The 22,374-nt window shown below is 46.0% G+C and overlaps 2 protein-coding genes and 1 long non-coding RNA gene across 3 annotated transcripts in view; all 3 read left to right on the plus strand.

Annotated features, from left to right (window-relative positions):
* LOC309369976 overlaps window positions 1–22,374 on the plus strand; it is a 260,636-nt gene that overhangs the window by 154,680 nt on the left and 83,582 nt on the right. The gene's annotated exons all lie outside the window — the stretch shown is intronic.
* Window positions 1,510–12,680, plus strand: COMMD2 (COMM domain containing 2). Its single transcript, XM_081911421.1, has 5 exons — window positions 1,510–1,675; window positions 4,982–5,059; window positions 6,426–6,508; window positions 7,794–7,967; window positions 12,158–12,680. The coding sequence occupies exons 1-5, from the start codon at window positions 1,609–1,611 to the stop codon at window positions 12,353–12,355; spliced, it is 600 nt and encodes a 199-aa protein (XP_081767547.1). The 5' UTR covers window positions 1,510–1,608; the 3' UTR covers window positions 12,356–12,680.
* The window catches only part of WWTR1 (WW domain containing transcription regulator 1), an 89,221-nt gene continuing 83,582 nt past the window's right edge, over window positions 16,736–22,374 (plus strand). The window contains exon 1 of the mRNA XM_081911279.1: window positions 16,736–18,243. Within this exon, the coding sequence (XP_081767405.1) occupies window positions 17,819–18,243 (425 nt within the window). The 5' untranslated portion in view covers window positions 16,736–17,818. The remainder of the gene's footprint in view (window positions 18,244–22,374) is intronic.

Here is a 22,374-nt window from a genome sequence, read left to right on the forward strand (position 1 = left end):
TTTTGGCCTACTTGTTCCCTTGGCAACCCATGCGACCAAAAGCCCTCCCAATCAGGGAACTTACGATCCCACTTTCAATATCATTTGTACCTGCAAAAGTTTCAGGGCTGGCATGTGCTGCTTCATTTTCCAGCTGGTGCATCTCCCACAACTTGCAACAAAATAGCTGCAACTTCCTATGTCACAAATTTCCGGGGCATGTTGTTTGCCCCACATTTGTTGCTCTTCAGAAGGCAGCAGTGCAGCCACACTGCAGATGTATCACAGAACAACTTATAAAGGGGAATGATGTGTGGTCCACTATAAATCCACCTCTTAATGCACTATTACCGCATCAACTGCATGTTGTAGAATGCACCTGCGAAAAACAACCACCACGGCAATTCTAGAGCAGGGTTTCCCAAACATGTAGTCCAAAAACAGCTGGAGACCCAAGTTTGGGAAACCCTGTTCTAGAGGGGGGCCCAAATCCTCTTCAGATGCATAGGCATAGCCAAGGGAGTGCAGGGGGGCTCCTCTGAAATGTACTTGGAGTCGAGAGTGGATTTAATGCTCTTTATTCAGCTCATAGTGGTGAGGAAAAATGGAAGTTTCCCCAAAACTGCTTTATATACATTATTTACACAATGGGCCCCATGTGATGGCTAATTCTGGGATTCTCCAGCAGGCCAATCAGGTTGCAGATTCACTTCCACCTGGAGCTGGATTGAGTGGCTCCTGTGGACCAATCAGACTGCTGCATTCTGGATCCCATAATAACAATAACAACGAAAGCTCATACCAAAAACTAACTTAGTTGGTCTTTAAGGTGCTACTGGAAGGAACAATAACAAAAACAGTAGTTGTTGTTGTTGTTGTTATTATTATTATTATTATTATTATTATTATTATTATTATTATTATTATTATTATTCCACTCTTGGTGGCTTCCAACAAAACACTAAAATACAATAACCTATTAAACATTAAAAGCTTCCCTAAACAGGGCTATTGTTCTAGGATCAATCAGACTCACTTCCATCTGGAGCTGGATTGAGTGGCTCCTGTGGACCAATCAGACTGCTGCATTCTGAATCCTATTGTTCTAGAACCAATCAGACTGCCGCATTTTGGATCCTATTCAACTCAGTATTCCTATTCAACTCACTACATAACAGCTCCCAAAATCAAGTTACAGATAGGTAGCCGTGTTGGTCTGCCATAGTCAAAACTTGATTTTCCCAAAATCCAGTTAATAAAAAAATGCATACCTAACTGAGGTTCCTCCACCCCCTGCGCGCGCGCAACATAAATCCTGGCTACGCCCAGGTTCACATGTGTTATTCACAGCAGGCATTAATGAATGCAATTGAGGCAGCTATCCGCCGCAGGAGGCCGCTTGACAACCGCCTAGCGATTCCCAAACGCCCCGCGAGGGGATGGATTGAAGTACAGTACTGCGTGGGGACAGAATCAGGAGGCGGAACGCTTTGGCGCGGGAGTTGATTCCCGGCCGGGCAGCTTTGACTGAGGCGCCCCAGTGGCCGCGGGGGAAGCTTCCGCCTGACGCGCAGCCGCGGCGCCGGGGTTACGGTCTTTCGGTCGGCGGGGGGCGCCAAGCTGTGGAAGATGTTGCTGGTCCTGTCGGAGGAGCATAAGGAGCACCTGGGCTTCCTTCTCCAGGTGGAGAGCTCAGGTACGAGCTAAAAGACCTTCGGGTTAGGATTGCAGCCCAAACCTACCCCCTTTTTTTGGGATGCGCGCATTTACCTGGAGACACATCCCACCGAAGTCAACGGGGCTTGCTTCTGACGTGAGTTAGACACGGGTCAGGATTGCCCTGTCGGTGTTAAGCCCCGTTTCTTTCAACGGGATTTGCTCCCAGGCAAGCGTTTAGGGGATCGAAACCCAAAAAGTAAAAAAAACCAACTCTTCGAGATTAGGGGAGAAAAGCTGCAGTGCTTTTCTTTCTTTTTAGGAGTGGTGGTAGCAAATAATACTTAATAGTTTTCCAATTTTTTAACAAACCAACGCCAAATTACATCGAATTTGATAGTGGATAAAACGCTGCAGCCCCAACCCCGGCGACTGTGCTTGGCGAATTGTTCCCAATGTCTGGAGCTTTATGTCCAGTGGTTGGCCTATGCTTTTTAATTTATTTGCTGTTGGGTTTATTTTATTTTTTACTTGTGTCACTAAATATCGGACAGTTCAATAATCTTATTGTAGAAGAAAATGCACAGTACTTATAAACACTGCAAACATGAAGAGGAAAAAAAAAGAGAGAAGGTAGTTTTAACGTTTATTTTTGTTTATTTAGAGAGACCTTTAAGTTAAAGCAGTATTTTACCATTGGCTACTTTTTATTGTTCTTCAGCGTAGTTTTAAACAAATGAGACTGTAATTTTGATGGTGCTATACAAGTAAGAGAGAAAACATACATGCCTGCCTCGTTGTAACTTTCAGTAATATGTATATTTTAATCGGTGCTCAACATTTTGTGAATGTTGACTACCTGACGTTGATTTTTAGATGTGCTATTAACATGCAGTTGAGTTGAAAGTTTAATATTTTGTTGGAAGCCACCCAGAGTGGCCGGGGAAATCCAGCCAGATGGGCGGGGTATAAATAAATTATCATTATCATTTTATTTATTTATTTAAAAATATTTGTGTAGGTCAACTGCATGCATACACAAATACACACACTGTAAAAACGACTTAAAGAAATTAAAGCATGTGGCCCGCCATGACTGAAAATGCTTTTCCTGAATGGTCGGCATAGGCAAAGTTTTCAGAAAACAGTGCAAGGTTGAGAGAAGAATCTCATTGGAAGAGCATCACTCCAAAGCATTGGGCCGAGTTCAGGCCATTGAATTCAGTGGGATTTGCCGTCTTAGAAGACATGGTTGGGATTGCAGCATTATCCTCAGTGGCGGACTATGGTCTTTCAATTTTCAGTGGCATCCTGGGGGATGCCAAAATTCGGCATCTCTCCCCCCCCCCCCCGCTCCATCTCTCGCCCTCTGTGGCATCATTGTGGCAAAGGTAACCGCCAACCTTCTGATCGGCAAGCCCAAGAAGCTCAGTGGTTTAGACCACAGCGCCACCCGCGTCCCAGTTATATCATTGTGGTACCCCTTGTGGTGCCCTCTTGGTTCGTCACCCAGTGTGGGCAAACTGGTCATGCTCCCCTAAATCCACCTCTGTTATCCTATACAGCACTTAAGGGTAGTTATACCAAACTGATACAGTTTGCACAATAAATCTAGCTTCATTTCCCCAACAGTACCGCTGTTGTATGTAATAGAAATCAGCACCGATTTGTGAATAAATTTGTTCACTTTACAAGATGTTTCAGGTTTGGGCCTGTGTGGAGCTGAGACTCGCTTCCTCCCCACCTCTATATGTTTGCTTTATGCATTTTATGTGTGAGCTTATGATTAGCTAGCGCTTTTAATAGTAAATATTTAAGTAGGACTTTTGAGTGTTTCACATACTTTATCTTAGTAGTATTTACAGTAGCCCTATAACATAAAAAGGTAAAGGGACCCCTGACCATGAGGTCCAGTCGTGACCAACTCTGGGGTTGCGGCGCTCATCTCGCTTTATTGGCTGAGGGAGCCAGCGTACAGCTTCCGGGTCATTTGGCCAGCATGACTAAGCTGCTTCTGGCGAACCAGAGCAGCGCACAGAAATGCCGTTTACCTTCCCGCCCTATAAAGGTAAAGGTACCCCTGCCCGTATGGGCCAGTCGTGTCCAACTCTAGGGTTGTGCGCCCATCTCACTTAAGAGGCCGGGGGCCAGCACTGTCTGCAGACACTTCCGGGTCACGTGGCCAGCGTGACGAAGCTGCTCTGGCGAGCCAGCACCAGCGCAGCACACGGAAACGCCGTTTACCTTCCCACTATAAAGCGGTACCTATTTGTCTACTTGCACTTAAGGGTGCTTTCAAACTGCTAGGTGGGCAGGAGCTGGGACCGAAAGACGGGAGTTCACCCCGCCGCGGGGATTCGAACTGCCGACCATGCGATCGGCAAGTCCTAGGCACTGAGGTTTTACCACCCGCGTCCCGCCCCGCCCTATAACATAGGTCTTTATTATACCGCTCCAAGGCAGTCCAAGGCAGCAAACACGCAGCTGGGCTGTGACCCCAAATTCGTAGAGCAGAGGTAACATTTCAGTTAATAACTTCCCAGTTCACATTCTCAGATTCTTAACTAGACGTTATTGGGCAGGCAGGTGTGGCTGACACTGGCATGTATCTCCCTGTTAAAACAAGCTGAGACATCATCTCACTTGGTATTTCCCTGCCACAATTCACTAGCTCCTGCTGCCTGGTAGTGGGGAGATGTTGAACGTGGTGACATCATATGTTCTCAGGCAAATATTTAGAGATGGGGATCTTCAGCCCCATGTCCCCTGTAACAGCAACTAGGTATTTATATATTTTTAGTAAGCAAAACCTATGTGCCAATCAATAAATAAGTGGTTTACGTAAAATATTATAAAATGCTAATTTTTAAAATAGAGATTAAAACACATAATAAAATTATCCAAATATAGGTAAAACCATCAATCCTTAGCTCCTACACAATGGAAATCTCACAACTGTAATAACAAAAAATGCATTTCTTTACATTCACAAGGACCAGAAATTTAGGATGCACCCTTTAGTACTCTGTCCATTCCTGCTGACTTTTACTACCATAAAAATTCCCCTGTGTTTACACATATGTACATGTTAGTAACACAAAGCATTTCTTTCTTTCTGTTATTTTGTAGAGATAAAAACCTCAATAAAAATTAATAATAATAAAAATAATAAAATGCTTATGCAAAAAAAATTGCCCTGTGGAAATTAAAAAATGTATTCACAATTTACCGTAGGCTGAGATAAGCAGTATTAAGCTGAGATACTCCTAATGAAGTCTGGTTTTCTACAACCAAGCCATCATCTAGTTTCCTGGTTCTGCAAACAAATCTTTTTTTTTCTTTTCAGTTGTCAATGAATTTGGCCGTATTGCACTGGAGTTCCTAAGAAAAGGCACAAACCCAAAAATCTACGAAGGAGCAGCAAGTAAGAATTTGAGAAGTGTGATTGAAGGGCAGTATTTTCCAAGGGCCTCGAATCAATACACTGCTAGACATCGGTCTAATTCAGAGATAACAGTGTTGGTCCAGCAAAACTATATGTTGGACCAAGAATAGCTGTGTTTTCACACAAAGGTAAACTAAGGTACTTGACTCAGTTAACCAAACTGTGCGCGTTGCTCCTAATGACACTTGCTTCGCTCCTCCCATGGTAAGAACATGTATATAAACCAGGAGGGGAATAGCTTACTGCTTTAGCCATGCCTGACAATGTGGTTTGTTTAAAGCAGGGATGGGAAATCTTTTTGGCTACATGGGCCAGATCCATATCAGCATCAGCCTCAGTGACCAAATTTGAAAGGTGAGCAGTGCCACCCACCTGTCAATTACACTGTGTCATTATGATGTCACATGGTTGACAGATGGGCAATCAAAATCCCTTCGTGGAGTGATGTTAAAATGAGGCAGGTGAGAAGCACTTCAGAAGGCAATTTGCCTTGTTGAGGGTTTACTGATTAAGCATTTTTTGGAGTCAAATAAATCATCATCTTTGATTTGAATGGAACATGATGACACCTGTAGCTTCCTCCAGTTATTACAAAGCAGCAATAAAATTGAAATAATTCCCTGCAGATTTGTCAGGCTGTAGTACCTGTGTAAGCTCTACTGAAATGAACTGATCTTTCATTGGTGCAGATGCAACAGTTTGCGGGTTGCTGATGTACAAGTTGATCTGTGCCTTTAGAAAACAAATGGTGCCGTCCTACCACTGTTTGCCATGAGAATGTAGAGGAGGAATAGTGGCATGTTTGAATGCTTCTATGTGAATTTTTTTTCTTTTAGACTCCTTTTCTCAGACACAAGTTTTCCACAGGTGTGGAATTTTGACAGAGGGAAACATGGAATTATGCTGTCTCCAAGTGGCGTTCTTAAGTGGCACAGTCCTTGGAGCACTGTGTCACTTACTTTTCTGAACATATAGGTTGGTCCTGGGTCTATGTTGTTTTTCTCAAATATTTGTTAAGATGATGCTTGTTTACGTTTTTTTCCTGATAGATTCTAAAGAGACAGCAGCTGTAGTACAAAATGCATCAAAGATTAGTTAAGTCTAGAATACAAGCACTATTTACTAAGGCCTCTGATCTCCCATAATCGTCATGTACACAAGTGGAATATTCTAAGCTAGAGGCCTCTTTTTGCCTCTACTTTCCATTATTATATACCATATATAGTACAAGGATATGCAGACTAGGTGTGCTTAGATTTGCAACCTATTTTTATTTGAGATTTATTTCCATGTATATTGTATTGGACCAGATCCCTGTTTGATGTTTTCTCATTCCATTTTTCAGGAAAACTTAATGTTAGTAGTGAAACAATTCAGCATGGTGTAGAAGGATTGACATACCTTCTCACTGAGAGCTCAAAACTCATGGTAAGTGTAACTCACAGTGCTCTTAGTGAGCTAGGCAGATGCTTTGAACTTCTTACTTTCTTGGATATGTGGGTTGGGGGCAGCGGGGTGTGTGTGTAAATAAAGGTCACAGTTACAAGATGTGGTGTTTAAAATGAAAGCTCAGAAAAATCAGTGCAAACTCCTATTTTGCTGCATCCTCCTCATAGTGTTGCCAGCTTCTTTTATATCAGCCCCTTCTGCTGCTTCACCTGCTGATTTCTACCAATGTGGGGTGGAGGCAGTGAGAGAAAGAAACACTGACAGGACCAAGACTTAGTGCTACTTTGGATACCAGCTTTCAAAAAGATAAAAGCCATTAAATCTGAAAAATTCAGATTAAGTCTGAAAAATTCAGTCGGTTTCTTCTGTATGATTAGGTTTATATTCTAGTTCCTGTCCAGTGTATCAAAATCATCATTTGACCATGGATGTCATAAATGAGATGCACCATATACACATTTGTAATAGGAGGGCATGTACACATGGTAAACTAGGGGTAATATCCAATCTTAGATATAGAATAGAGCTGTTCAAACAGGGTGGATTTGATTTAAATCATAATTTAAATCACTAGTCAGTAAGATTTTATTTAAATCATTTTTTTACAGAAAGACTCATTCTTGCTGGTATAATAATATTTACAACCAGATGAAAGTTTCATTTTTGGAATGATAAATTTTCAGAGTAGTTTTTACAGTTATTTCAAAAATTACTGATTTGGTTATACTATTAGAAATACAATTTTTTAAAAAAATCATTGATTTTTATCCACCCTGCATTCCAATCAGTGGACATAAATAACCTTAGAGTATGCTTTAATTGGATACCACCCAAAATTTCTGTAAATGGTGTTGCATTATGAATGTTGTGAATTACGTTCTTTGTTGGCCTCTGCTTCCTTTTTCTATTTGGTATTAATAGACTGCAGTTAATCAATTCTTACTAAATGATTTCCTTTCACACCTGTTTCACAGTTGGAAATGCAATCCTTACACCAATTTACAAAGACTGTGGGCAGAGGAAGGGCCATCGCTCAGTGGCAGAGCATCTGTTTTGTATACAGGCTTAATCCCAGGCATTTCCAAGCAGGGCTGGGAAAAGGCTACTATTGCCTGAACTCTGGTGATCTGCTGCCAGACAGTGTAGGCAATCTGGAGGCAGATGGACCAGTGGTGCAACTCACTATATGGGAGTTTCCTATGTTCATAAGTAAAACAGTACTAGAAGCAATCAGGAACTCAAACATTCTATTTTTATTTTTTAGATATCGGAGATAGATTTCCAAGACTCTATACTTGTACTAGGATTCTCTGAAGAACTGAATGCCGTATTGCTTCAGCTGTATCTTGACAATAGGAAGGAGATCAGAAGTATTCTTACTGAACTAGCACCGAAGCTGCCTAGTTATCACAGTCTTGAATGGAGACTAGATGTGCAGGTAAGGGTGAAAAGCTTTAGTTTATAGGGCTGTTTACATTTTGGCATGACACAAACTGCTAAAGGCAATGGTTTCAAAATTGCAGTGGTAGCAGTAGTATTATTCATACACATTTTTGCATACAGTTATTCATGATAGAACAGTAGAAAACGACCTGCACAGTTAATTGCCCAGTGATTTACCAGCACAACACAGCCTACTTAGGCTTTCATGTACTTTGAAGCTGTATGTCAGGGAACTGCCATCGGAGCCAGAGGAGGAGGGAAGGCTCCAGAGGGATGCCAGAGAGGGTCCCAGTAGGGAGAGAGGCAGCCCATCTGCTGGGGAGGGAAATCAGCATAGCACCAGTGGAGAAGGGGGGCAAATGGGGGAATCGGCGAGGGGGCTCCAGGACTCCTCGCCGGAGACCAGCGGGGAGAGCACGGGTCCTCCGCTGCCCACACCCTCCCTGCGCAGAAGACTTCTGCGCAGGGAGAGTAGGAGGAGACTTGGCGTCAAAGAACTTCTTTGCTGGAAGAAGTTCAAGGAACGCCCACTGACGGATTCTGCCAGCGATTGAGACAGCCACGGGTGAAAGGCTGTCCAGACAGAAAGGGTTCACCCAGGTAACTCAGCCAGGTGTGGCGACAACTTACGCACGAGCAACCCCTAGAACCATTACACTGTACTTTAATATTAAGACAGAATTTCCCATCTCTGGATCAGAACTAGCTCAGACAGTACGCCAGTGTTCTGTCTGGTTACAGACAATTGTATCGACATTTTATGGAACTGGGACACTGATTTTGAAAGCAGCAGCTTGTTGCTAAAATTTGCCATTAAAAAAATTTGGAAAATTAAATCAGAGGACATTTAATAAGCTATTGAAAATGTAGCTTAACAAAAAAAATTAAAACAGAATGAAGAAACTAGGGAAAATGTCAACTTTAACAAAGCCAGTAAGAAGTCAAGTATGCAAACTAGTCTGTATAATAAAAATCAGCAAACAAATTGTGTGGAAAGTTATTTGTGAGCTGAGTGCAAGGGTGACTCGCATACATGTGCAAGCACATAGGTGTACACACACACCCCTTAAATGTTCACTACCACCTTAAGCATTTTACATCTTCCATATCCTCCTTCCCACCTCCTTTATGTTACTGACTCCATGCTAGTATACAGCCTATTATGAACCTGTGGCAACTTAGCTGACCAGGCAGGTGAGGGGAGCACATCTTTAGTGATCCGTGTTCCAACCTTCCGTGGGCTGAGTTTAGTCTTAAGCAAGAAATTGCCAACCAAAGGCACTGATCTGTTTTTGAAATGTTTATCCATTTCATCTTGTTCCTCCCACACCAGAAGGGGCCTGATAGGGAGCATTTCATGTGGTTAGTCAAGCTCAAAAAATAACACTAGTTCCTGGAATCCCCCCCCCCCCCAAGTTTAGTTTATTTGGTCTACAGACCATAAACTTCAGATACAGCATAGGGTTATCAAGACAGCTGCAGTGAGGTGGGAGACTATTTGCATGTACACCAGTTGTGCCTTTTAAAATAAGAGTGTTACAAAATCCATGAACAATCAAAAAGTAATATTTTAAAAATGCAGGGAATTTGACTCAAAATTCATCCTCTCTTTGTGGCCTAGTTTTGATGGCTACGGCAAGGAACTTGGCTATATTTTCAGTAATCATGGGGTTGGAGTCTGCCATGAAAATTAAAACATAAAATTAATCTGAATTCCCCAAGTATAAGGAAAGTAGTGGGGAAGTAAATCCATATCTTATATTTCTATAAGCATTACAATATAGAAGAAAGTTTTCAATGTAGGCAAAGCCTATTTACCTTTGGGGATTTTGGCTGCCCTTGCCTTAGCTTGATAAATATGTCACTTTTGGCTAAAATTTGTTTATACAAAATTTAATGCCTTTGGCTATTTACTACCCCATCTTCTGCCACTGGGATTAGAAAATGCATGCAACTAGTAGCATTAAACAGAGATTTCTAGATCTCTTTATAAATTTCATTAGCTTGGGCAAAAGGGATTTCTTCACCACTGTACCTTGGGCTACAACCTAGCACTGATTTTCTTCTAGACACAGAAGTGTATTTTCAGCAGTTAGGCTCAGTGCTTCGCCACCAGCTGTTATGGAAGTTCTATTTACCTGGCTGCCTTGGCATTTAAGAATTTGACTTTGCAAAAGTGGCTCAGTTGAAACATCATCCCATGTAATGTTTATATAAGACCCTGATTTATTCCTCCAGTATTTCCCCTACACTTGGGGAACTCCAAAACTAGACAACTACTGTTAAAGTAAAGGTGAGTTAGGAATCAAAATTGTTGGTATTTTAAATTTATTTTTAAGATATATTTGATTGTTCATGGGTTTTGTTATATTCTTACTTTAAAAGGCCAAAATTACAACAATGAAGATAATAGTGTTTGGTTCTTATTTTAGTTCTTAACCCAGAATATCAATTGTCCTTCTGAATCAAGGGGTGGATCTCATAATGTAGTAGGTACACACTGTAAAATATACAGTGGTGCCTCGCAAGACGAAATTAATTCGTTCCGCAAGTTTTTTCATCTTGCGAGTTTTTCGTCTTGCGAAGCACGGTTTCCCATAGGAATGCATTAAAAATCAATTAATGCGTTCCTATGGAGACCGCTTGCCAGGCTGGCGGTGCGGAGAAGGGCTTTTCTCCCCACCGCAAGCCTTCAGCACAGGTCCGAGAACAGAGGGGAAGGCGCGCAGCGCTTCTCCTCTGTTCCCGGGACTTGCGGTGGGAGGAGGGTTTTTCCTCCCCACCGCCAACATTCAGAACAGCATTCTGAATGTTGGCGGTGGGGAGGAAAGCCCTCCTCCCACCGCAAGCCTTCAGGACAGGTCCGAGAACAGAGGGGAAGGCGCGCAGCGCTTCTCCTCTGTTCCCGGGACTTGCGGTGGGAGGAGGGTTTTTCCTCCCCACCGCCAACATTCAGAACAGCATTCTGAATGTTGGCGGTGGGGAGGAAAGCCCTCCTCCCACCGCAAGCCTTCAGGACAGGTCCGAGAACAGAGGGGAAGGCGCGCAGCGCTTCTCCTCTGTTCCCGGGACTTGCGGTGGGAGGAGGGTTTTTCCTCCCCACTGCCAACATTCAGAACAGCATTCTGAATGTTGGCGGTGGGGAGGAAAGCCCTCCTCCCACCGCAAGCCTTCAGGACAGGTCCGGGAACAGAGGGGAAGGCGCGCAGCGCTTCTCCTCTGTTCCCGGGACTTGCGGTGGGAGGAGGGTTTTTCCTCCCCACCGCCAACATTCAGAACAGCATTCTGAATGTTGGCGGTGGGGAGGAAAGCCCTCCTCCCACCGCAAGCCTTCAGGACAGGTCCGAGAACAGAGGGGAAGGCGCGCAGCGCTTCTCCTCTGTTCCCGGGACATGCGGTGGGAGGAGGGTTTTTCCTCCCCACTGCCAACATTCAGAACAGCATTCTGAATGTTGGCGGTGGGGAGGAAAGCCCTCCTCCCACCGCAAGCCTTCAGGACAGGTCCGGGAACAGAGGGGAAGGCGCGCAGCGCTTCTCCTCTGTTCCCGGGACTTGCGGTGGGAGGAGGGTTTTTCCTCCCCACCGCCAACATTCAGAACAGCATTCTGAATGTTGGCGGTGGGGAGGAAAGCCCTCCTCCCACCGCAAGCCTTCAGGACAGGTCCGGGAACAGAGGGGAAGGCGCACAGCGCTTCTCCTCTGTTCCCGGGACTTGCGGTGGGAGGAGGGTTTTTCCTCCCCACCGCCAACATTCAGAACAGCATTCTGAATGTTGGCGGTAGGGAGGAAAGCCCTCCTCCCACCGCAAGCCTTCGGAGGAGGCTGGCGATGGGGCGGAGAGCTCTCCGCCCCATCGCCAGGCTTCGGAGGAGGTCCGAGGACAGTGGGGAAGACGCGCTGCACTTCCCCGCTGTCCCTGGAGATTTCCCTATGGGCTTTCGTCTTGCGAAGGAAGCCCATAGGGAAATTCGTTTTGCGAAGCGCCTCTAAAACGGAAAACCCTTTCGTCTAGCGGGTTTTTCGTCTTGCGAGGCGTTCGTCTTGCGGGGCACCACTGTATCTACATTTCCCTGTTGAATTATGAATGCTGAGAATTAGAATGCTTTTGTTAATTGCTATTCTTAGCACATCTCTTCATTTAAAATCTTACTGAGTTTTCTTTTCCTCACCTCACTATTTACATAGCTTGCTAGCAGAAGTCTGAGACAGCAAATTAAGCCTATTTTGACTCTGAAGCTCCACCTTACTCAGAATGGAAACCAAACTACTCAAATATTACAGACCGACCCTGCGACGTTGCTTCACCTGATTCAGCAACTGGAACAAGCTTTGGGAGAAATGAAAACAAATCATTGTAGACGAATAGTGCGTAACATCAAGTAGTATTTGCCATCTCAGTAAACTTATGGAAACTAGTGTCGCCAAACAACAGTACGTCTGGACCAGTCAAAACCTTTTCCTCGGCCAAGTTCTTGAGACTGCATTTAAGGGCTGAATTTGCTTGGGTGCTAATCTAGTAATAATGTCAGGTGCAAGTTAGAATAATCATCATAATCTAACCAGACATCAATATTATTTTGAACATGTGAGCTTTTCTAATTTTATGTACAGCTGCCTTTTGCATAATGTGCTGTACAGCTTATTGGTATAATGACCAAACATTTTTCCTTCTTATCTTTTCTGATCTGAATAAAGAAACATATACAGTCATATTTTATATGTATTTGTATTCAGGCTAATTTCTTGTAATTACTTTTTTTTATTTTGGGGCCAGCCGCTACTCATACAGAGGATAAATTCTTCATCCCCTAAGTGCTGGCTGATGTTACTATGTAAAAGGAAATAGCACCAACCTATGGTCAAAATTGTTGTTGTGCTTGAAAAAGCAACCATGTTTGGTTCATACAGGATGTCACCTCCGGTGCGTGAGCTGACTTGAGAAGGATGCCCTTGGATAACATAACATTGCAACAGGAAACCTGAAAAAATATCACTATACCGAAAAATATTGCGGTTGGGGATTTGCTAGCTTTATCTATGGTATAAACACCACGTTATTCATGGAAGCACACGGGCAAGGCAACTGGGACTGCTCACATGTACAGGGAAATGCATTGTTATGAATCAAAGCACTTAACAAAAAAATTGCCACCAACTTGCACAGATTGTTCAGGAGGATACTATGGTCACAGGGCTGGATTAACCATTAAGCAAAATAAGCATGTGCTTAGGGCATCTAGGGAAGGTACAGAAGTTTTCCATTGCTGGATTTACCATGGACCATATGGCGCAGCTAAACCAGGTTCCACAAATAAAGGCTCCCATGATAAATGAAAAAATTGCATACATATATATGTAATAATAAAAATAATACTAAGATAGTAATACTAAAAATAGTAATAATAGAGATTAATGATATACCTTAATCTTGGGAACACAACAAAATGTAGAAATTTGCTTTCATATTTTTTTTTTAACAATGATCACAAATTGCTCAGCAGAGCATTCATTTTCTCAGCTGAAGTATATTGGAAACCCCAACAGAACAACTATGCAACAAGGCAGGCTGGGTGCCTTAACTCTATTAAGTATAGAAGCAGATGTGTTACATAAGATTTGTTTTGAGGATCTGATCAAAGTCTATGCATTTAGACAAATTAGGAGAATTCTCCCCCCCCCCCAAAAAAAATTAAATAAAGTGGAGGTATACACAAAATAAAGATCATTTCCCATCTTGCTATAGGTTTTGTTTAATTTCTAAAAACAAAGTTAATTTTACGGTTTATTATTGTTTATATTTTAAATTAGATATATATGGGGGCACCAGAATCTTTTAGGTGCTTACGGCCTCTAAAGGTCTTAATCTGGCCCCGCATGGCCAGTGATATTAAACATTTCCGAGAGATCAAGTAAGAGCTACAAGGTCATACACAGCCCACTCCTGAAGGCCTTCTATCAGGGTGGCTAAGGCTGGTTCTATCCCAAAACAGTGCCTGAACCCAGAAGGATAGAAACCAGAAGGGTTGACAAAGTTCTCAGGAAATGGGTAGTAACAGCAAACCTTTTCTTGGGGAGCAAACTTAGTTCTACAGTCATACCTCGGGTTGAATATGCTTCATGTTCATGCGCTCCAAGGCAACCCAGAAGTAACGGAGTGCGTTACTTCCGGGTTTCGCCGCATGCGCAGAGCGGCAAAAAGCATCATGCGCAGACATGCCGTTACTAGTTATGTTTGCTTCTGCATGCGAACAGGGCTCCGGGATGGATCCCGTTCATATCCCCAGGTACAACTGTACACTTTTGATTGGCTGAAGGCAGGCCACAAGGTTTTTTTATGCAACGTTGCTCAGGACAGAAAGCAAAGAAGCAGTGCAGTTTCTATTTGTTAGCTATGGATATCCTCAACTACAATAGTACCTCGGGTTAAGTACTTAATTCGTTCCGGAGGTCCGTTCTTAACCTGAAACTGTTCTTAACCTAAAGCACCAACTTTAGCTAATGTGGCCTCCCGCGTATGTAACCCGAGGTACCACTGTACTTAAAAAAGCAGAAGGCAGCTAGCAACCCTCAGGCCCATACTGAAGATTCTAGAGATCATTGGAGGTTGTGCAAGTACAGTGGTACCTTGGGTTAAGAACTGCTGGTGTGTGATTTCCGTTCTTATCCTGGGGCAAAGTTCTTAACCTGGAGCAATCACTTCCTAGTTAGTGGAGTTTGTAACCCAAAGTGTCTGTAACCCGAAGTACCACTGTAGTACCCAATCCGTCTGCTTCAAAAGAGAAAGAAAATATCCAGGTATGTGAGAACATCCCAGTTGTGAATACTGAAGCAGCTACCAGTTACTGCACAACCTGAACAAAACGAAAACTGGATATAGGGAACGACATACCGAAAGCAAATTCTCTATAGAGGTGTTAAAATCTGAGCTGCTTACACAATGCTTGATCCCTGCAGAAAGCTATCTCTGGCAGGTCCCAGAGCTTTTTTGCCACACATGACTTTCTCAGCATTCTCCTTGGTTAGCATTCCTCGCTGTTTTGAAAAGGCCTGTATGCCATTGTTGCATTTTATTTCCCAAGCCAAGTTACCAAAGTGGATGACAGGGTTTCACTTCTGACTTCCTTTCTGTCATGAACAGGAGAGAGGTGTCAATTGAACATCAACTTAATAAGTACAGTGGTACCTCGGGTTACGTACTTAATTCATTCCGGAGGTCCGTTCTTAACCTGAAACGGTTCTTAACCTGAAGCACCACTTTAGCTAATGGGGCCTCCTGCTGTCGCCGCACCGCCAGAGCACAATTTCTGTTCTCATCTTGAAGCAAAGTTCTTAACCCGAGGTACTATTTCTGGGTTAGCGGAGTCTGTAACCTGAAGCGTCTGTAACCCGAGGTACCACTGTAATATGCAAGAGCTCTAGAGGAAAATAAGCAGAAGCTGTACTGCATTGTACTGTGTATTGTGAGTTGCATTACTTGGTTCTTTGTGTTAAGACCTGCACCACAGGTAACACGATAGACTTGAGTCAAATAAATAAAAGAATATGTTTCATGTGCCAACACAGCTATTTTGGACTTGAGAGAGTGCTTGCCATTGCAGTTTTTAAAAGGCACAACCTTAACCATTCAATTGCCCTATTTAATTCAATGGCGTTTACTGCCAGGTAAATGGGGTTAGGATTACAGTTTTAGTAGATGAAATCCAATGGACTGATTAAGGACGGCAGTATGTGGCGCTGTGGGTTAAACCACAGAGCCTAGGACTTGCCGATCAGAAGGTCGGCGGTCCGAATCCCCGCGATGGGGTGAGCACCTGTTGCTCGGTCCCTGCTCCTGCCAACCTAGCAGTTCAAAAGCACATCAAAGTGCAAATAGATAAATAGGTACCGCTCCGGCGGGAAGGTAAACGGCATTTCCATGCGCTGCTCTGGTTTCACCAGAAGCGGCTTAGTCATGCTGACCACATGACCCGGAAGCTGTACGCCGGCTCCCTCGGCCAATAAAGCGAGATGAGTGCCGCAACCCCAGAGTCGGCCACGACTGGACCTAATGGTCAGGGGGTCCCTTTACCTTTATCTTTGCAATGGGAAGGGGAAAGAACAGTGGCGTAGTGTGGGGTGTGCAGGGGGGAGCGGCTGCACTGGGCGCAACATCTGGGGGTTAGGGTTAGGGGGGCGCAAATCCACGGGTTAGGGGGCGCAAATTACTTGCCTTGCCCCGGGTGCTGACAACCCAAGCTACGCCACTGGTAAAGAAGGGGAGAGGCCCCCAATCGAAGCTTCAGCACTGACGAGCTATAGAAACCCTCCACATATCTCTTCCTCTCACAGTCACCAGGCACCTGTGGGAACCTGCAACGGGTGGGGGGGGACGGACACATTCCTACCATGCCAATTGCGATGCAACTCTCAATGCAGGATCTGTCAGAGCCTAAGCCTGAGCTGTGCTCAAACTCCTTTTTGCATATGAAAGCCCCACTGAATATCTGAGGAAAAAGCGGCCAAGTTGCTCCAGGGAAGTATTTAATGGTAGTTTCGGCCAGTCTGATTAAGGCGAGGCCGCCACCAAACGAGCGACAGGGACGGACTGGTTTTCTGCACGGTATCCCCCTCCCCCTCCACCCCCCCCCCGTTGTACGATTCCTTATTAGGGAGAGTCCCGCAGGAAGCGGTGGCACGCTTCCTTCGCCCGATGTATTAGTCATAACCCCGCTGGATTTCCGTCCAAGATCCCCGTAAAACTCCCTAAACCCACCCCCAGGAGGCTCCTCTAGCCCAGCTGGGGGAAAAAATAATCCAGCAGGGTCCGGCTCTCAGCTGAGCCGTGGGAGGACTCTCAGTGGGTGTACCGTGTAATCGGGCTGGTCCCAGACACTGAGCTCATGAATAATGCAGCTGCCAAACTTTCTGCGCCGCCCTGAGAGTTTTGGGTAACTTTGTTTGGGATAGTCCGAAAGCAGCCGCCGCTGCCGCCACTACCACGGCGGGAAGTACTCAGCTCTTCCAAGATCCGGACCATGGGTATGTGAACGGGAAAGGGGACCCCCTTCCCCTCTTTCTCCCCCGCAAAAGATCGGTTTTCTGCCCACCCACCCAAAATCAAAAACTTTTTTTTTGCGCTCGGTCAGGGAAAGGGAGGAATCTTCGGTCAGGCCCGGGAACCGAACGCTGGCGAGACCCCCTGGAAACCCCGGCGTTCGAAATCGGAACGTTCGCGGGAGCGCCAGCGTTCCAAATCAGAACGTTCAAGCCCCTCGGAAGCTTTCACTCGAGCCTCGGGCCTCCTCTGGAATTCCGGGCGGCGAGGCTGAGTCCTCCTTTCCTCCCTCCCGTGACAGCCGCGGCTGCAGATCTACCCCCCCCCCACCTCCCCAACACACACCAACTAGTCCTTTAAAGGAGCTGCTTTCTTAAGAGGGAATTGTAACAAATCTCTGCAGTTGCAGCGGGGAGGGACAGCAAAGAAAAGAAAAGTTGCATAACTTTCTGCCGGGGCCTGACTTGGACGTGCTTCATGTGTACTCTGGAAGATCCTGCGAGATAAAAAGTTTTGGGAGGGAGGGGACGGCTGCCTTGGAGCCGCCGGGGCCTCTGGGGAGAAGGGGAAAGGGGGGAAAAGGGCGCTCGGATAAGTTTAGCTTTGGAAGGGTTTGAAGAAGCTTATCACCATCATTATTTGCATCTCGTATCTCGGATGACTTTCGGGTCTCTTTTGGACCCTCACTGCAAAATACTTATTTTGTGCGACGGGGGTTGGAAACTGGCGATTTAAGAGGGCGAAACCCCAGAGATCTGCTCCAGAGACTCGACTTCCCCGCCCAAAGAAAAGTTCGGGAAAAGGTGGCGAAAATGAACCCTGCTGGCGTCCCTCCCCCGCCGGGGCAGCAGGTGATCCATGTCACGCAGGATCTGGACACCGACCTGGAGGCTCTCTTCAACTCGGTCATGAACCCCAAGCCCAGCTCGTGGAGGAAAAAGATCCTGCCGGAGTCCTTCTTCAAGGAGCCCGACTCGGGCTCCCACTCCCGGCAGTCCAGCACCGACTCAGGCAGCCACCCGCCGCGGCTCAGCAGCGCTGCCGTCGGAGCCCACCACGTCCGCTCGCACTCGTCGCCCGCCTCCCTGCAGCTGGGCGCCGGGGCCGGGGCCACCCCGAGCCAGGCCCAGCAACATGCGCACCTCCGCCAGCAATCCTACGACGTGACGGACGAGCTGCCGCTGCCTCCCGGCTGGGAGATGGCACTCACGCACACGGGCCAGAGATACTTCCTCAAGTAAGTCTGGGGAGGAAATAGCTTGGGGGGAGGCGAAGCGGGCAGAATGAAGGCTTGGGGCTGCTCTTGAGTGCAGGGAGGCGACTCAAAAGAGTCAGGGGCAACGCTAGGCCTGGCTGGGACGTGTAAGATCAGTGGTGGGGAAAAGGACGGGTCTGGGAGAAGACAACCCCCCACCCTTCAGCCCGAAGCCCCAGAGAGTTGCTGGCAGTCAGAGCAGGCAAGACTGACTTAGTGGGGCCAAAGCTTTGACTTGCTATAAGGCAGTTTCTGAGTGTAGTCCAGTGTTGAGAAATACAGGTAGGTCTGTTAAGATATACAAAGACTAACCAGTACATCTGAGCACTCTCATCCGGTGTAGAGTTTTATGCTATTTCCTACATGGAAATTACCTCACACAAATCCATGTGTGTTTCATGGACTAGGACTTTGGGGACCAGGATTCGAATCCCCACTCAACCATGTAGCTCACTGGGCCGGTCACTCACTCTCAGCCTGACCTACCTCACAGGGTTGTTGTGGGGATTAAATGAGGAGGGGGAGAACTATGCAAGCAATCCTGAGCTCTATGGGGAAGCAGGTGGGATATAATCTCAATTTAAAAAATAAATAAAAAATACACGAAAGTGACCATTGTTGGTGAAGGCGTTTGCATCTGCTCAGAGGAGCTTACCTTTATCATTTATGTTCCTTCCTCCAAGGAGCTCAAGGTAGTGTGCATCATTCTTTCACCACCCAGCCTCATTCAAACACCTCCCAATTTTATCCAAGCTACAACCCCGTGTGATAGGTTAGGCTACAAAGGCCCCAGGTCACCCAGTGAGTTTCATGGCTGAGTGGGAATTTGAACCCGGGTTTCTCGGGGCCAAGTCTGACATGCTGACTTCTACACTCCCCTGGTTCTCAGTGCAATATCTTTGATACTTCAACCTTGGCACAGAAAACAGGGCTCACCCCCCTAGGGCCAGACTTGAATCAACTCTTCACGAACCTCTTCATGCTTCTTTTAATTCCTCTGCACGCATAAACTTGAGCAGGTGTGCAAAGTTGAAACCGGGAGTGAAGGACCCCCTGAGAAAATGCCCTCCTGTGAGCCCCCTCCGTTGCCTGCAGGGCCATTCATATGGCGGGTGTACTAGGAGCAAGCAAGGGGCAGCCTCTGTGACGGGTGCTTGTGAGTCACCTTCCATTTTCATGTCCTTGTGTAATGTGCCTCTGGGGCATTGTGGGAACATGAAAATAATGGCTTTACAACGGCCACAGCTCAGGTGGGCATCAGCGCTGGTAGGCCCTGCTGGGATGTGATGTGCAAGTGAAGGCCTCTTTCTCTGCTAGGGGGTCTCAGGTGTGTGAGGACTAGGACTAGATGCTTAGTGCATGCTTAGGGACACTTTGGCTGAGTTGTACCACTGAAAATTACTAATTCTGGGCTTAAGTCTTTGGGGGGTGAGCCCTGGAACAAATCAAACGCCGCAGTGTAGCCCATTGGAGTTTAACCTCTTTGGAAGCAAGTCAACGGAAACAGTACATTTGACTTTACCGCCAATATAAGTTGAGGTGCTGCAACGAAATCTTGAGGTGTGGCGTGTCCACGTTGATGTCTCCAGTGGCTCCACTCTACTCCATTCCCCTTCCTCTCATGTTATTTCCTTGCCCTGCCTCCCACCAGTCAAGCCAGCATTCCATATCCGCTTGAGTTGCTCAGTTCTCACTAGACTTCTTTTTTGAGTCAGGTTTCCTCTCCCCCACCCGCCTCCGCCATTGCTGTTTGGGGGAGTGGGGTGATGGTGGACAAGCTTGTTCAATTCTTTAATTTCCCTGTTGATGTTGATGGGCAACTCCTCCTGCTCCTGGGAACGTCTTAAAAATAGCTTCTCAGAGTGAAACAGGAAGTGGCCTATCCAGACAATAGTTTTATTTTACACTTTATATGTGTGTATAATATCCCCATCTTCCTGTTCCAGACACTCTATTCTGTTCTCACTCCCCACCCAGCTGGCAGGGATGTTTTCCTTCCCACCCTGCAACCTCCTGTCTCTCAAAAGTCTGTGCTACAGTTGTTATGGATTTGTTCTCCTCCCCCCCCCCCCCTGCAAATTTTCTCACATGCATTTCAGGGTTATCTTCAGTCTGCTGATAATTGTCACCTGTGCATAAATTGTCCAGTTTTCCTTACATGAACACCAGAAGGCTCAAATCAGTATTATTAAATAGAAAGAATTCTTTGCGCAGTACAGGTTCTCCACTACTGTCTAAAGGCAACCAGGAAGATTGCAAAAATAATATTTAAAAGGATATTTTTTTATCTGTGGATTTTAAAAAAAGGAGTAAAGAGAGAACAACACCATTGCTGTTATTCCAGATAAATTATTTTAAATAAAGGAGAAGAGGCTTTAAAATATGTCCCGAAATATACCAGAGAAGGAGCTAAGGTTAACCCTAGGAGCTCCTGGCCTGTTTCTAACTGTGTGCTAAGCCATGGTTTAGTGCAACCTGGACAAACCATAAGCTGTTAACCATAGGGCATACCTTGGTTGTAGTGTGTGGTTAGTCTGGAGAGAGTTAACCCATCAGCTAGAATTGGCTTGCTAGGTGGAGTGGAGTTGCTATGCTAGCTTTCTGACAGGAGAGTTGATGTTGCTTATCAGGAGGGAGGGAGAGGGAGGTCAGCGCAGTACAGCGGCACTGGCAGGAGCACTGGGTTGGCTCTGCTGGTGCATTTGTGCTGCACCAACCATCCCATTTCCTTGCTGATTTCTGTGCCAGTAAGCAACAGCGACCCACCTGTCTGGATGCTAGTGTCTTCCACCAGCCCAGGTTCGGATGACAGGCTAGGCCAATCCATGGCTTGGCTCAGCATAGCACAGCACCAAAATAACCAGGGCAGAGCAAAGCAGCTGCAAGCTGCTCTCCCAGAGACTGTATGCCTGCAGTTTCCCCCTAGCATCACCTGCAAACAAGGCCACAGTGTGATGGGAAAATGGATGAAGGGGCCTTTCCCAAAGCCATCTGTGTGTGGGTAGAGAAACAGGAATCTAAAACATGGGCAATCTGTATGGCCTTCAGGGCCTGTGTGGGCCCCAAAGTCAGTTTACACATTGAGATAAACAAACATGGGAGGAACATGTTTATAGAGAGCATTGCAGTGAGGGAAAAGAAGGGTGAGATAGGGAAGGGATGAGAGGAGCACAGCTTGAATTGCACCCTCGATGCTAACATGTTGCTCTGAAGTAAGTTGCTTTGAATTCCATCATGGAACAACAGACTGGATGAATGCAGCAGAAGAATCACATCAGGTGTTGTGAAATCAAGGGTCCTTCTGGGCTAGGGGGGTGCACACCATAAGTCAGTGGTAGAACCCATGCTTTGTATGCAGTGGGTCCCAGTTCAGTCGCTGGCCTTCCCAGTTCAAAGGACATTGGGAAGCCAATGATGGGAAAGGCTGGAGAGCCACTGCTAGTCTGAGCTAGTTCAGGCTCCACATGTAAAGATATGGAGCTCACTCGCAGGTTGTAGTGATGGCTGCCAACTTGGATGGCTTTAAAAGGTAAAGGGACCCCTGACCATTAGGTCCAGTTGTGGCCGACTCTGGGGTTGCGGCGCTCATCTCGCTTTATTGGCTGAGGGAGCCGGCGTACAGCTTTCGGGTCATGTGGCCAGCATGACTAAGCCGCTTCTGGCGAACCAGAGCAGTGCACGGAAACGCCGTTTACCTTCCCGCTGGAGTGGTACCTATTTATCTACCTATTTATCTAGCAGTTCGAAAGCACGCAGCACAAGTAGATAAATAGGTACCGCTCTGGCGGGAAGGTAAACGGTGTTTCCGTGCGCTGCTCTGGTTCGCCAGCGGCGGCTTATTCATGCTGGCCACATGACCCGGAAGCTGTACACCGGCTCCCTCGGCCAGTAAAGCGAGATGAGTGCCGCAACCCCAGAGTCGTACACAACTGGACCTAACCGTCAGGGGTCCCTTTACTTTTACCTTTTTACATGATCCCAGATTTGTTCTGGGATCTGTGTGTGCACTTCTAAGTGACCCAGATACATACCATGTACCACACAGTGTGCTTTTTTTACTTGTGCAGCTCCTTTCCAAGCAGAGGATGTGTTGAGGAAATCTGCTTTCCGCCT

Source organism: Podarcis melisellensis, assembly GCF_964234715.1.
Source record: "Podarcis melisellensis genome assembly, chromosome: 5".
NCBI classification, from domain to species: Eukaryota; Metazoa; Chordata; class Lepidosauria; order Squamata; family Lacertidae; genus Podarcis; species Podarcis melisellensis.